We start from the raw sequence: 12521 nt of genomic DNA on the forward strand, positions 1-12521 counted from the left end.
CTGAGATGAAAGTGATGTCATGTTAATTTAAATGGACCATCTCCTGGCAGGCTGTCTGTCCGAATCAATGATCCTCCAGGGGGATTTCTGCTTTTTGGCTCATCCTTCATCCGTAGGAAAAAAAAGTAAATCCACTCCCCAGTCTGGAAAAGCTACTTAATAAGTAGGTACAGCCAGCCAAAAACCTACTAATCCCCCAATCAATTAAACACTAACAACTGATGTCATTTTATATTTGTGTGGTCTGTCTTCCTTATGATAAGTCAAAACAAAGTCCATGAGAAGGAATGTCTCATCATCAACACAAAACACATGCATGGAAGGGGAAGTCCAAAAGTCTGCGGATTTCTTCCTTTGAGTCTGTCTGAGGTTAGTGCTTGTGGATGTGTCTAAAACCTGCTGTGGGAACTGACATCACATGTAGATAATACATGGTTTGGCTAAATAATTGGCATTGACGCCATGTCGGCATTAGCTATGGGGCATTTCCTCGCATGTGACCGTTCTTGTTACAGTTCTGCTTCTCTCTCTTGAGGAAAGGCCATTGGTTTTTAGGTTTCGGCATGTGATTTTTACCGTACACACTGCCAACCCGGAGCAGATGTTGTTGCTCTTTGGTTGATATGCGGGGGACCAGGGAATGCAACGTGCACGGTACACAGCATGGTCATCTTCAACCAGCTCCAGATGTTTCCTGCTAAGCCTGCTGAGCTGCTCTCTGCGCCGCAGCTGTGTTGTAAAGTGAGGCCTTGTTGTAAATGTAATTTAAAGGGGGGCATGTCTTCTCCTGAATAATGATTGTTATGATAAGCTACATTCACTGTTTGCAGCATGTCACTAGTTAATTACACATTTTACCAAGATAAAACAAATTGCTGCTTTGTTAATCTCAATTCCGTTTTGCCAGTAAAGTAAACTAAGTGAACTTTACACATGGATATTAAATGAATATTTTGATATCTACGATTTACTTTCAAGTCCCACTGGATATCTAAGTGTGTTCCAGTGATGATTTAATAAAGAATAGTCTGATTTGATTCATTTAAGACTAATGATCATTTGGAAATATAGTCCCTGGTGGGCTGATTCCCAGAAAATGTATCAGAGATAATCCATTGAGGATTATTTAAAAACACAAGCTAATACATTGAGTAAAACACATTTATACCGGATTTAAACAATGAGGTTAGTCTTTTACCCTGCCTGGCTTTTCCTCTCTTTGCATGCACTGTTATGAACAATCTGTTCCCCTTTTCCTTTCTCTTCCATCCTCCCAAACTTTAAATGCTCTTAAATAGTCTTCCATGCCTAAACCCACTCTCTCCAGCTGTAGCAGTTTAGTGTGGCCCTGCTTTACCTTTCCTCCTCCAAGCCCCTCTGATAATTCCCCTTTCTTCTTCTCCTCCTGCTCTTTCTCCTCCTCCCTTCTTTCCAGTTTTCCTTTGTTCTCACCTGCGGACCCCTTTCTTTGTCTTTGCCACCCGCCTGTCAACCTTTCCTCTTCAGGTGAGTGTGTGTGCATACACACATGTGCTATATACACCTCTTTGCACGGACATGTTTTGCTCGTATTGCTCTACCTGTGCTCTGGACAACCTCTCACACACGCTGAGAAATACCAGCGAGAAATCAGAGCTGTCGACACACTTGCTTTTTGGATACTTGAATGTGGTCTGCTGGCTCTTAGTTGGTCCATATCTGTGTCAGTGGTTTATGTTGAGGAGCTGGCTGCACTGCACAGCAAGGCAGGGCTGAGAATAATGGTTTCCTGTGGGGGCTTTGAGGCCCTGGGCCTTTCCTCTCCTCCCCTTCCTCCAGGGTCCTGTCAGGCCAATGTATTTCCCCTCTCTGATCCGCTCCAGAGATGGGCTGCTGGCTGCACTGAGAACGCTTTAGGACTGCGTGAGATAATGGGTATCGTCGTTCATGTGCCCTAGTGCTGTACTAAAAGACTGCATGTGATGTACTGTGCACTAAATTAAGAGTGGCATTTGTGAGCAGTAATAGTTTAAAGGTACAACAAACAGGATTTTCCTATGAAAGTGTGCAGGAACGGCTCACATTGTTTCATTTGATAAAGTCAGCGTTCACTTTGATGTTCGGCCGCAGTGTGTCGTCTGTGTGTGCATGCCAGTGTGATTAAATGCATTTCTTTGAACTTGTGTCTTTGAATATTTGACCAGGCCATGCAACATGTTTGACATTAAAGTACAAAGTGTGTGTGCACTGCTGTGTGAGAGCAACAGAAAAAGAGAAAGGGGGAGGTTGTTATGTGTTTTGGTTGTGTGGAAGATGTGTGAGGGAAATGTGTGTTTCCATTGTTACCACATGCCTTCTTGAATATTGTAGCATGTGTCACATTAAGTCAGGACAAATGGCACATTGCATTACTCAGACTTGTTATTCAATATTTTAGTTAAATGGCAGTTTAATGTCCACCTCCTTCCTTGCCAGGATGTCAACAATGATTGGTTAAGCATGGATGAAGCGTCTTGCTGAGGGACATGTCAACAGATAACATGTATTGTTAAACACAGGATGATGGTGTGAGGAGTAAACGTTTGATCCTCCTGTCAGTCGTTTTTTGGGAAAGACTCTGTATGAATTATAAACATCATGCAAAAGTGGCTGATGCTTGTGTGTGTGTATATATATGTAAGTTAAATATAATAGATGGTAGCTGTCTACATTGAGTAAATCATTAACTCAAATTAGCCTTTGGATATAACAAACTCTAATGTGTTTATAATGTATGCAATCAATCTTTAGGCGAGAGTAAACCCAGGAGTAAATTGAACTTTCAGTTGTTAGCCATTTACCTTTTAGCTCCTAATACAACTAGAAGTTCTTGTTAGCTGTTGCCAAAAATCATGAAATGTGTAAGTAAACAATCCTACAAAATGAAGCTACAGTCGGTTACAGTCTATTTATTTTTATTTTCATGCAGAAGTTATTATGATAATGATTTGTACACATTTATCTTGTAGACAACTAATACAGGTCCGGAGGTTAATTTAGAGAAACAACGTTTAAAGTTGGTTAGACTGCTGATCACGATTAGACATTTTTCGTGCCGCCTATAATTTCACATCAACAACATTGTAATGATATCAGTGTGGCAGCAGCTCACCACTTTAACGTCCTTTTAAACTCTGAAGCTGCTGACATCTGTGACTGTTTAAAGTTGACTCCTCAGAGCTTACCGTGCAGATGATGCTGTGAAATATAGAATGACTGCCAGCGGTTCACACGGATTCCTCTATGACTGTAACAAGGTGTTGAGTTTTAGTAATCCTGATCATTTGTTTGTCATTTACTTTCTTCTCCTGCAGAAAAAACGTCCCAGCTGTGAAGCCAAACAGGCAAAAGTACTTAAAAGACTATTCAATATAAACAGAAATGCATACAATCACCGACCACTTTGTATAATCACTTTGCCTAATGCTGATAATCTGCTTGGAATTTGTTTTCTGTGCGTTTCTCCTTCCTTTTTTTCTGTTGGTATTATCTGTAGAAAGGGTGTGAACTCATGCTACATCCCATGCAGTGGAGTGCTCATTATTAGAGAAGGAATATGGGGTGGCAGCCAGTAAAAAGCTGAAGCAGGGCCATAAAACGCTTCAAATATTTCAGAGTGGAATATCATTAATTACTATAAAACAGCTCAGGGGTTCAGTGGGACCAGAAGTGCAGTAAAAACGCTGCTAACTCAGTTTTAATGATGGAGTTCAGGTGCAAAAATGGCAGCAGGAATAAATCACATAAAGAAAGCTGTAATGCATAGCAGCAATTTGAAGGTTTCTGGACACTTTTGGTGTTTTATTGTCAGGACTCCACATTCTTCATATTTTCTTTGCATAAAATCAAGTATGGAATAACACAGTAAGACCTTTTGGGGGTAGTTGTTTTTGGCAGAAGCCACACTCCCACAGAAATAAGGTTGGGATCTGTCATAATTTGCCCTTAAATTCACTTCTGGTGGCTTCACTGTCTTACTCCGCCTATCCTCATGCAAGCCGGCTTGCTCATTCATGGTGATTCCACTGTGTCTTCATAACTGTCTGTTCATGTGTGATATGAATGGACAGTAATGATCTCAAGTCTTCATGCTGAATCTAAAGTTGCATTTGAATAAATGTTTCAACAGAAATCCAGTGTGGATTTGGGGCCCAAGGTGTCGCTGGCAGACAGGATGAAGGTGCTGAGAGACAAAGAGGAGCAGTGGAAGAGCCGAGGCAAAGGAGCAGCCAACGACTCGGTCCAGTTCACTGTGGCTGGACGCATGGCCAAGAGAGGTAACTGCAGTGTGTGTTTACTCAGTGTGGTGAGATGAGAGCGTGCTTATTGTTCTACTGCGGGAGGCCGGGCCAATCGTGCAAACTCTCTGTGACCTCTGCATTCTTTCAGGTGTCTTTACAGTTGGCTTAACAATATTGTTTGTTTTATATTACACACATACAAAAAGACAATTGAAAGTTGACATAACCTTTTCCTCCTCGGAAAACGACAGCTAATTAAAAAATGTGATTTTATTTTTTATTTTTTTGTAAAGAATGGCAAACAGCCCCCTAAAAAAAACATATACTGTATACCAATTTTGCAGCGTCATATCCAGCCCACAATTAGACTTTATGTTGGACCCAATAACGTTGGGTTACGTATTGTAACCCTTGTCATATTAGCACAGGCGGAGCCCTCTACTGGACTCTATGGGTACTACCTTACCCTGCGAGCATTCTCCCACTGAGACTTCTATAGACGTAGCCGGCCTTGGGCGGGCCTACCTGAATGTGCGCGCATCACACCGTATAAAAGGAGGCCTCACCTCCTGACTATCATCCTACACCTCTCTTCAGCGAGCGGAATAGCACAGACAGTGCCCTGAGTAGAGGGCTCCGCCTGTGCTAATATGACAAGGGTTACAATACGTAACCCAACGCTATATCTCTCACAGGCTCCGCCCTCTACTGGACTCTATGGGTACAGTGGGTGGAGCCCCGATGTATACGTGCACTGTCGTCCAACAACATTCCACCCTACTGCCCCTGACCGGCTTTTCTGGTCAGCAGCTGCTGCCCCACATTCTCCTTTAACCCGGGTGTAACCGAGGAGAAATCTGGGCTGTAGCTGACAGAGCACACCCTGCTGCGCTTACCTCGCAGAAAGTGTGCTAAAAAAAACAGTGCCGGGGGACCCCCCCCCCCCCCCGCCCATAGACGGATGGGGAGAGCCCCCTCGGCCCCGATTGGGCTTACTACACGCCTGCCTCCCTGAATCCCTAAGGATAACGGGGAGAGCACCAGAGCCCATGCCCCACACTCAAACACTGACCCCGTGCAGAGTGTGTGGACAAAAGTGTGGAGGGCTCTAAGGGCCCAGCGCGCCCCTCGCCCATCCCGGGACCCTCAGAGGGCCCGAGAACAGCGAAGGCGCATTACGTCCGGGGAAGGGGTCAGATGCCAACTGACCCACAACCCCCCCCCCCCCTACCAGTCCTGTGTTGCCCTCGCAAGCACAGACGAGGAGAAAGAGCCTGACATGTCCAAGAGATAAAACCTTATGAAGGGGCCTGGTGTCGACCAAGACGCCGCTGTGCATATATCCTCCACACTCACACCGTTGAATAAGGCTGTTGACACAGCTACAGCCCGTGTGGAGTGCGCACAAGCCCCCGTGGGGCAGGCTCTCCCTGCCTGTCCGTAGGCATGTGCAATGCTCTCGCAGAGCCAGCCTGCCAGGCGTTTCTTGGACAGAGCTTTCCCGATCACCCCGCCCCCGAAGCACACGAACAGCTGTTCGGTGCGTCTAAGGGAAGCCGTGCGCTCCACATAACATGCTAGCGCACGCATCGGGCAGAGGAGGTGCAGTTTAGCTTCCCTGTCCCCACCATGGGGGGGAGACTAAAACCCCCTAACTGAATAGCCCTCAACCTGAACGCACTCCTTAGGCTCTTGGGCACAAAGGAGGGGTTCGGTCTGAGTGTCGTGCCGCTCCGGTCACCCCGAATCCGTAAACGGCTCGGGTGCACCGACAGAGCGGTTAATTCGGACACTCTTTTGGCTGACGTTAAGGTCCCACAGGGTGGCGCGTAGCGCGCCTGCATCGAGCACCACTCCCAACTACAACGCCTGTTGGTGAGGTATGGGGGTGCTGTGGCCACACATTTACTGAATGTGCGTGGGGATAGGGAATAGCCCAACGGTAGTCTGTTGTATTCGTAGGCTATCCCCTGGAAGGCACAACGCACTTTCTGTGCTCTGGAGCAATTTCTACATGAAAGTACGCGTCTTTCAGGTCGATGGTGGTGAACCAATCGCCTGGCTGCACAAGCCCCAGTAACTGTTTCATAGTTAACATGCGGAATTTCCTGCAGGAAATGTGACGATTCAGGCTGCGGAGATCTAGAATAGGTCTGAATTCCCCTGTCTTCCTGAGAACCAGGAAGTACATGGAATAAAGATCATTTTCTCTGTGCTGAGGGTGCACAACAGACACAGCCTGTTTCTGCACCAGAGCCTGAATCTCTGCTGAGAGGAAACAGATATCCTCCTGGGAGGACAGATTTACCTCTTGCATGCCCATAAAAGAGTTGGGTGTGGGACACTCACAAGACAGTGGTACAGTGTATAGACATGTGGTACAGTGGGACGCTGCAAAACTGGAGTGAATAGCCCCGTTCACACTGCGGTACTTTTCCCACAAAGGTTCATGCGAACTTAGTTCATGCGAACTCTTTAGTTCGCATGAACTAAGTACAGATCGCGTTCACACCAGAAAAAGTCCCTGGGGGTGGATTAGGCAAATGAAGCCGCTGACGTCACTTCTTCTTCTTCTGCTTTGGGTTTACTGGCAGGCTGCAAACCACTTCACGGCGTATACTGCCGCCAAAAGTCCCCGGCCGGAAGTCCCCGGAGTTGGGGACTGGCTTCCGAGTAAATCGCCAGAACGCCGACACGTCCTCATCTCCACCGCTCCCATGTTTTATTTTGTGTTGCCATAAGTTAGTCTCTCTGCGTTTCTGCGCTGGGCTAATGCTAATGCTAATGCGAGGATAATAAAATGGCAGCTTAACAAAACTTTTTGGGAGTTTTACGGGGTGTGGTTTGCAATTCGCCCAGCCAATCAGGAATATAGCTCTTTTCTCAAAAAAGAGCCGCTCGAAAGTCCCTGCTCTCTAGCAGGGACTTTCGAGGGGGTAAAAATGTTCGCATGAACTACTTTTAGTACCGGCTCTTTTTGGTGTGAACGCGATCATGAACTAAGTTCGCATGAACCTTTGTGGGAAAAGTACCGCAGTGTGAACGCGGCTAATGGCCCCGTTTCAGCGTCCTGTCCCTCCACCTTGTTAGCACACAGCTGGGTTTCCATTCCCCAGAACATTGTGTTAATGGACAAGCCCTCAGCTGTGGGGCCGCAGCTATAAAGCTGTGATACTCCCTGGTGACCCGTTCCGCCGCAAAACCCCCCGCGAAGGGAAGATTTGCCCATGGAGGGTTGACACAGAAAGGGCCGATTATTTACTGAGGATCCTGAACGCACCGCCGCATGCTCTTGTGTGTGAACCACCCTAATGCTGTTCTCACCACTACAGTAAACAGCATTAATCTGAGTCTTTCGTGAAATCACTTCCACTGCTGAAGAGAAAAGGATGATAGTCAGGAGGCGAGGCCTCGGTTGCGTTCCGATAATCCAAAAATCAGCTCCTAAATTCTAACCCTATCTCCTAATCCTTGACCTCTGAGTGAAACGTCACGGGGTTAAGGGATAGTGGACAGGAGAATTCCAAAGGACTTAGGAGAAGAGACTGCGGTACTTTAGAGAATCCGAATGCACTTTCACTATCCGACGTGTTTATGATGCGCCAGCGGATGTCATGAATGTGCGTCTGCTGCTGTGGGGAAACTACAGTTTTCTACAGCGGACTACAACATGGATGTTTAATAAGAAGGAGGGACTACTGTAAAGTCATCTAGAGACTCTGCACCGTGCTCTGATGCTGTTGTTTTATGCTTTATGAACGTGGACAACAGAGAAACATATTCTTCATGACCAAAGTTGGAATTGAAATAAAAAAGGAAAGTGGAACTTATGATCGTCACCCTCTCCCTCCGGTCCACATTAATACAAATGATCCCAATACGTATGATTATGAACTATGAAAATATCTTAATCAATACAAATGTATTTATTATAAACGTTAGTCCTTAACATCTATCACTGTGTATATCACCATTCAAACATCTTTTAAAAGTTGAACAAACCCCACACAGCTCAGTAAACACTGTGAAATGTTGACTTTATTTGATAATTTCAGTGAAAACTAACGTTCATATTTCTCTTTTTGATTATAATATTGATGAACGTTCAAAACAAAGCACTTTGGCATCTTACCACCTATGTTTTAAAATGCGTAATAAGCACCGTAACGTTCATGATATCATTTCTCGGTCATAATCGGTTGTTTCCGTGAACGGCCGACTGTTGAGTGACGGCAAATGCTGCGGCTGCAATGCATTGTGGGGCAGCATTTTCTCCTCTCCTTTCGGTTAGGGAGGTCCAGTGGTTCCTAAGCTAAAGGAGGTTATAAAGGAAGTTTGAAACCTCCTTTCCTTTAATTTGGAGAATTGGAACAGCACTTATCATGGCTGCCACTGACGTACTTCCGGGTCATTTCACTCCGTTAGGAAGGTTCCTAAGCTAAATGGACTATTGGAACGCAACCCTCGTTTTATACGGTGTGATGCGCGCGCATTCAGGTAGGCCCGCCCAAGGCCGGCTACGTCTATAGAAGTCTCAGTGGGAGAATGCTCGCAGGGTAAAGTAGTACCCATAGAGTCCAGTAGAGGGCGTAGCCTGTGAGAGATATAACATGAAAATGATTAGTCAATTTATTTTCTATTATATGGCAAAATGTCTTTAAATAAAAATATCTATGAGTTAATCTACTCATTTGACGCTTGTCTTTCTCATATATTCACCAAATGTATATCTTTGAAAATGTTGGAATATTACTGTGCATTTTTTTTATTATGTTCTGGCTATTTTAGACAAAACAATAAATCAAGAAAATATTTGACACTTCATTAATAATGTAAATATGTTGTTATTGCAGCCCTAATTTCCCCCTTTGTCTTCCTCCAGGTCTTGTGACAGACACCGGAAAGGATGAGTCTCCTCTTATTGCCCTCAAGAAGTGCAACGCCACGCCTGTCAAGCCGCTTGAAGGTCAGTCAGTCAGTGTGTGAATCATTTGGTTAATCAGGGAAGTCATTAACCCGATGCGTTTGTTAGGGCAGCAGATGGTCTGAATATTTAACATAGAATTATAGTCATGGTCATTTGTGTCATCAGGTGCAGATGACACGGAACAAATGTAAATGTTGGTAGTAGTTCTAACAGGATTTGATGCCTTTTATACAAAAAGATGAATGCCAAAGATTGATGTTGGATTGTAATACTGAGTATATTCAGCCTTTGTTCCTTTTTTGCTGAACAGAAATCTCCAGTAGAACAGATGTCAAGGTGGAAGGAGACAAAAGGCTCGACAAGCTTGAGTCTTTCCTCGACAAGCTACACAGTAAAGGTACATTCCCCCTGGTTTCTTCCATATGAGATGATGGTTTATCACACATTGTGTTATTGTGTACATGTAGGTAAACAACTTTGTTATTCCATATTTGTTTAATTTCAATCTCAACTCTCCTTTACCAATACAGGATATCCAACACATTTTGTGCATATGTGTTCACTAAAATCATTAGCAAGAGAACATATCTGTATAACACTTCCTTTTCTATCCTCTTTCTTTCCTTCCATGGTGGGCGGTCAGGTGTGAGCAAAAACAAGATATCCACAGTCGAGGTGACGGCAGAGACGGAGAAAGAAGTGATGACTCTGGACGATGACGAGACATTCGGCAACTTTTACAAAACTGTCTCACCGACATCGCTCCATGATTCAAGTATGGTTTTAACAGAGGAGGACTTCAGCCAGATCCATACCAATACACCAAAGTTAGTGTGCAATAATAATATTTTTGACCATTTAAATGACTTATGAGTCCCTTTTTTTCTTCTCAGGTAGGTGGCTTACATTAAAACTGACCACTGTCACTGTGTTTGTATGTTTTCAGGCTCACGTCAGCCGTAACGGAACACAAGAGAGCGGTCCGCCCCCCCAGGAGGAACCAGGGCTCCAGGAACCCTCTGCGGGCCCTCGCTGCTCGCAACGACATCCGACAGGTCTACACCGAGCAGAGGCTCAACGTCGCCTCCCTGGAGACCAAGAGGATCCAAGTGGAGAGGAGTAAGACTACTAAACTGACTAAAGTGATATTGAGGTTCTCAGCATAGCTAGGATAAAGTCTCCAATATGGCAAGAGCTTTCAAGCACAAATGTTTCATCTACAACAGTTTGGTATTATGCCTCTATAAAGATATGTTGTGTTGTTCATGATAAACTGACATGGTCACAGTGGCCTTTAGGGGTTTCTGTGGGTCGCAGGGTGCTCTACTGGTGTATGAAACGTATCCTTATAAGAGATTACAATTGTAATACCGGTATGGAATCTCATAATAGCCCAAAAAATATAAAACAAATTCAATTTCCCATAAAACATTGACATTCTTTGGTTATAATTGGTTGTTTTTTGTACTTATTATTTTGCATACAAAGGGCAATATTAACCTTTATGACCCCAAAAGAAACGTTGCAGTGGCTACATATTTCTCAGACATTAATTAAGACACATTTTTAATACAGAACATGAATGAATAACTTCATCTCCTGTCCAGCAGTCTACAAATAAAATGTGCACTTCCGTAAACACAGCTGTTTAATTTGTTTATTATCCGTAAACGCATTGCATGAAAGCTACAGTTAAATTAAATTAAATTAAATTAGTGGCCAATAAGCTGTACTCTATGACTGAAGCTGTTCTGAAAGTGCAAGCAGCTGTATATACTGTACTTATCTAATGCATATATTCAATTCCTTTTTTTGAATAGTTTTCACAGACTAATCTGACCTCAGTGACGTTTTCACAGAGATGGAGAAGGAAGTAAGATCTGCAGCCGTGTGCAGCCCGCTAAGTATAGCTCACACAAAGCAGACATTTGAAAATGTCTCTTACGATCTATGATATAAATCTGATCTTGGTCTTTATTTGTTATAATGAGAGAGATGGCTAGAGTAGATCAGGGAATCAGGGAATACCTACTGTACGCTCAAGTGTGTCAACTGAACTGTGTTCATTTCTAATGTCTCTGATCCTTTTCTTCGCTCTTTTAAAGTGGCAAAGCACTCCAAATCAAATCTCGCTGATGTGGCCTTGGCGGGTCTCGCCAGCAAAGAGAACTTTCGCAAAATCAACCTGCGAAGCGTGAAGTCCACCGATGTTGTGACCAACAACAGCACGCTGCCTTTCAACAAGCTCATGCTCATTCGCATCAAAGGTCAGAAACTCAAGAAGGTGAACTGTGTTTTCTGTCAACATGTGTTGAATGGAGGTGTCAGGTATCTTCTTGTGTTATCGCTTAATGATGTTCAGTTAATAAACCACAACAAAAGGATGCTCAATACCAGATCAGTGATGTATGTTTCAGATTTCAACTGCTGAAGTCAAAGTATTGAATGCTTTGTCATGTCTGCAGGTCGGAGGCACATCCAGGTGCGTCTGGTGGAGCCCACATCCCACTCTCTGAACAGCGGAGACTGCTTCCTCCTCATCACGCCAAAACAATGTTACATGTGGAGTGGAGAGTTTGCCAACGTCATAGAGAAAGCCAAGGTAGAGAGGAATGAAGAAACTGCTTTGGATTTTAATTTTTTGATAATTGTTGACTGTACAGAATAGTTTTGAAGCTTCATTTTCACATTGACGTTCAAATAATAAATCAATCTATTCATTCTTTTTAAACTCAACTTCCTAGTTGCACATAAAGAATAGGCTACAATAATTATACTCATTTGTAGATTTCTGGATTGTTCCCAACTCATGTGAACTTTTTAAAGGTTGTGATTATTCTGTAGTCAAATGTATATTGGAAAATTCACAGATTTGTTTTCAATTTGTTGGAATCAAGCAACCAAAAAGGAAAGTCTAAATTCACTGCTAACAAATCCATTAAATAAAGTTGATTTTAAAATAAAAAGGATGAATACCTCAAATACAGGCGTGACATGTACTGTACCACATGTTTTCTGTCACCAGGCGTCGGACATGGCAGCGTTCGTTCAGGCGAAGAGGGACATGGGGTGTAAAGCCTCCCAGGTGACGGTGCTGGAGGAGGGCATCAACACGGACACTAGATGGGCCAAAGAGTTCTGGACCCTGCTGGGAGGACAGACCCCGTACAGAGGTTCATACACATATACAAGAAACAGAATAAAATATATCTATATATACTATAATTACCCAAAAGTACAACAAAAATAACACTTTATATTCATTATTCATCTTATTTTTACATATATTTCTTTTAAACCTACTGGGTGTATTTCAAATGTTCGTTTGCCCTTCA

The 12521-nt window shown here is 43.7% G+C and overlaps 1 protein-coding gene across 2 annotated transcripts in view; it reads left to right on the plus strand.

The window, feature by feature from the left end:
* svild (supervillin d) overlaps positions 1 to 12521 on the plus strand; it is a 53691-nt gene that overhangs the window by 32632 nt on the left and 8538 nt on the right. The window contains exons 9-17 of one of the 2 annotated variants that reach the window (XM_034106839.2): positions 3333 to 3368; positions 4148 to 4295; positions 9142 to 9225; positions 9497 to 9583; positions 9830 to 10013; positions 10133 to 10305; positions 11292 to 11453; positions 11652 to 11788; positions 12212 to 12359. In XM_034106839.2, coding sequence (XP_033962730.1) covers positions 3333 to 3368; positions 4148 to 4295; positions 9142 to 9225; positions 9497 to 9583; positions 9830 to 10013; positions 10133 to 10305; positions 11292 to 11453; positions 11652 to 11788; positions 12212 to 12359 — 1159 coding nt within the window. The remainder of the gene's footprint in view (positions 1 to 3332; positions 3369 to 4147; positions 4296 to 9141; positions 9226 to 9496; positions 9584 to 9829; positions 10014 to 10132; positions 10306 to 11291; positions 11454 to 11651; positions 11789 to 12211; positions 12360 to 12521) is intronic. The other variant, XM_034106840.2, reaches the window with a different exon arrangement.

Source organism: Pseudochaenichthys georgianus, chromosome 19 (assembly GCF_902827115.2).
Source record: "Pseudochaenichthys georgianus chromosome 19, fPseGeo1.2, whole genome shotgun sequence".
Classification (NCBI taxonomy): Eukaryota; Metazoa; Chordata; class Actinopteri; order Perciformes; family Channichthyidae; genus Pseudochaenichthys; species Pseudochaenichthys georgianus.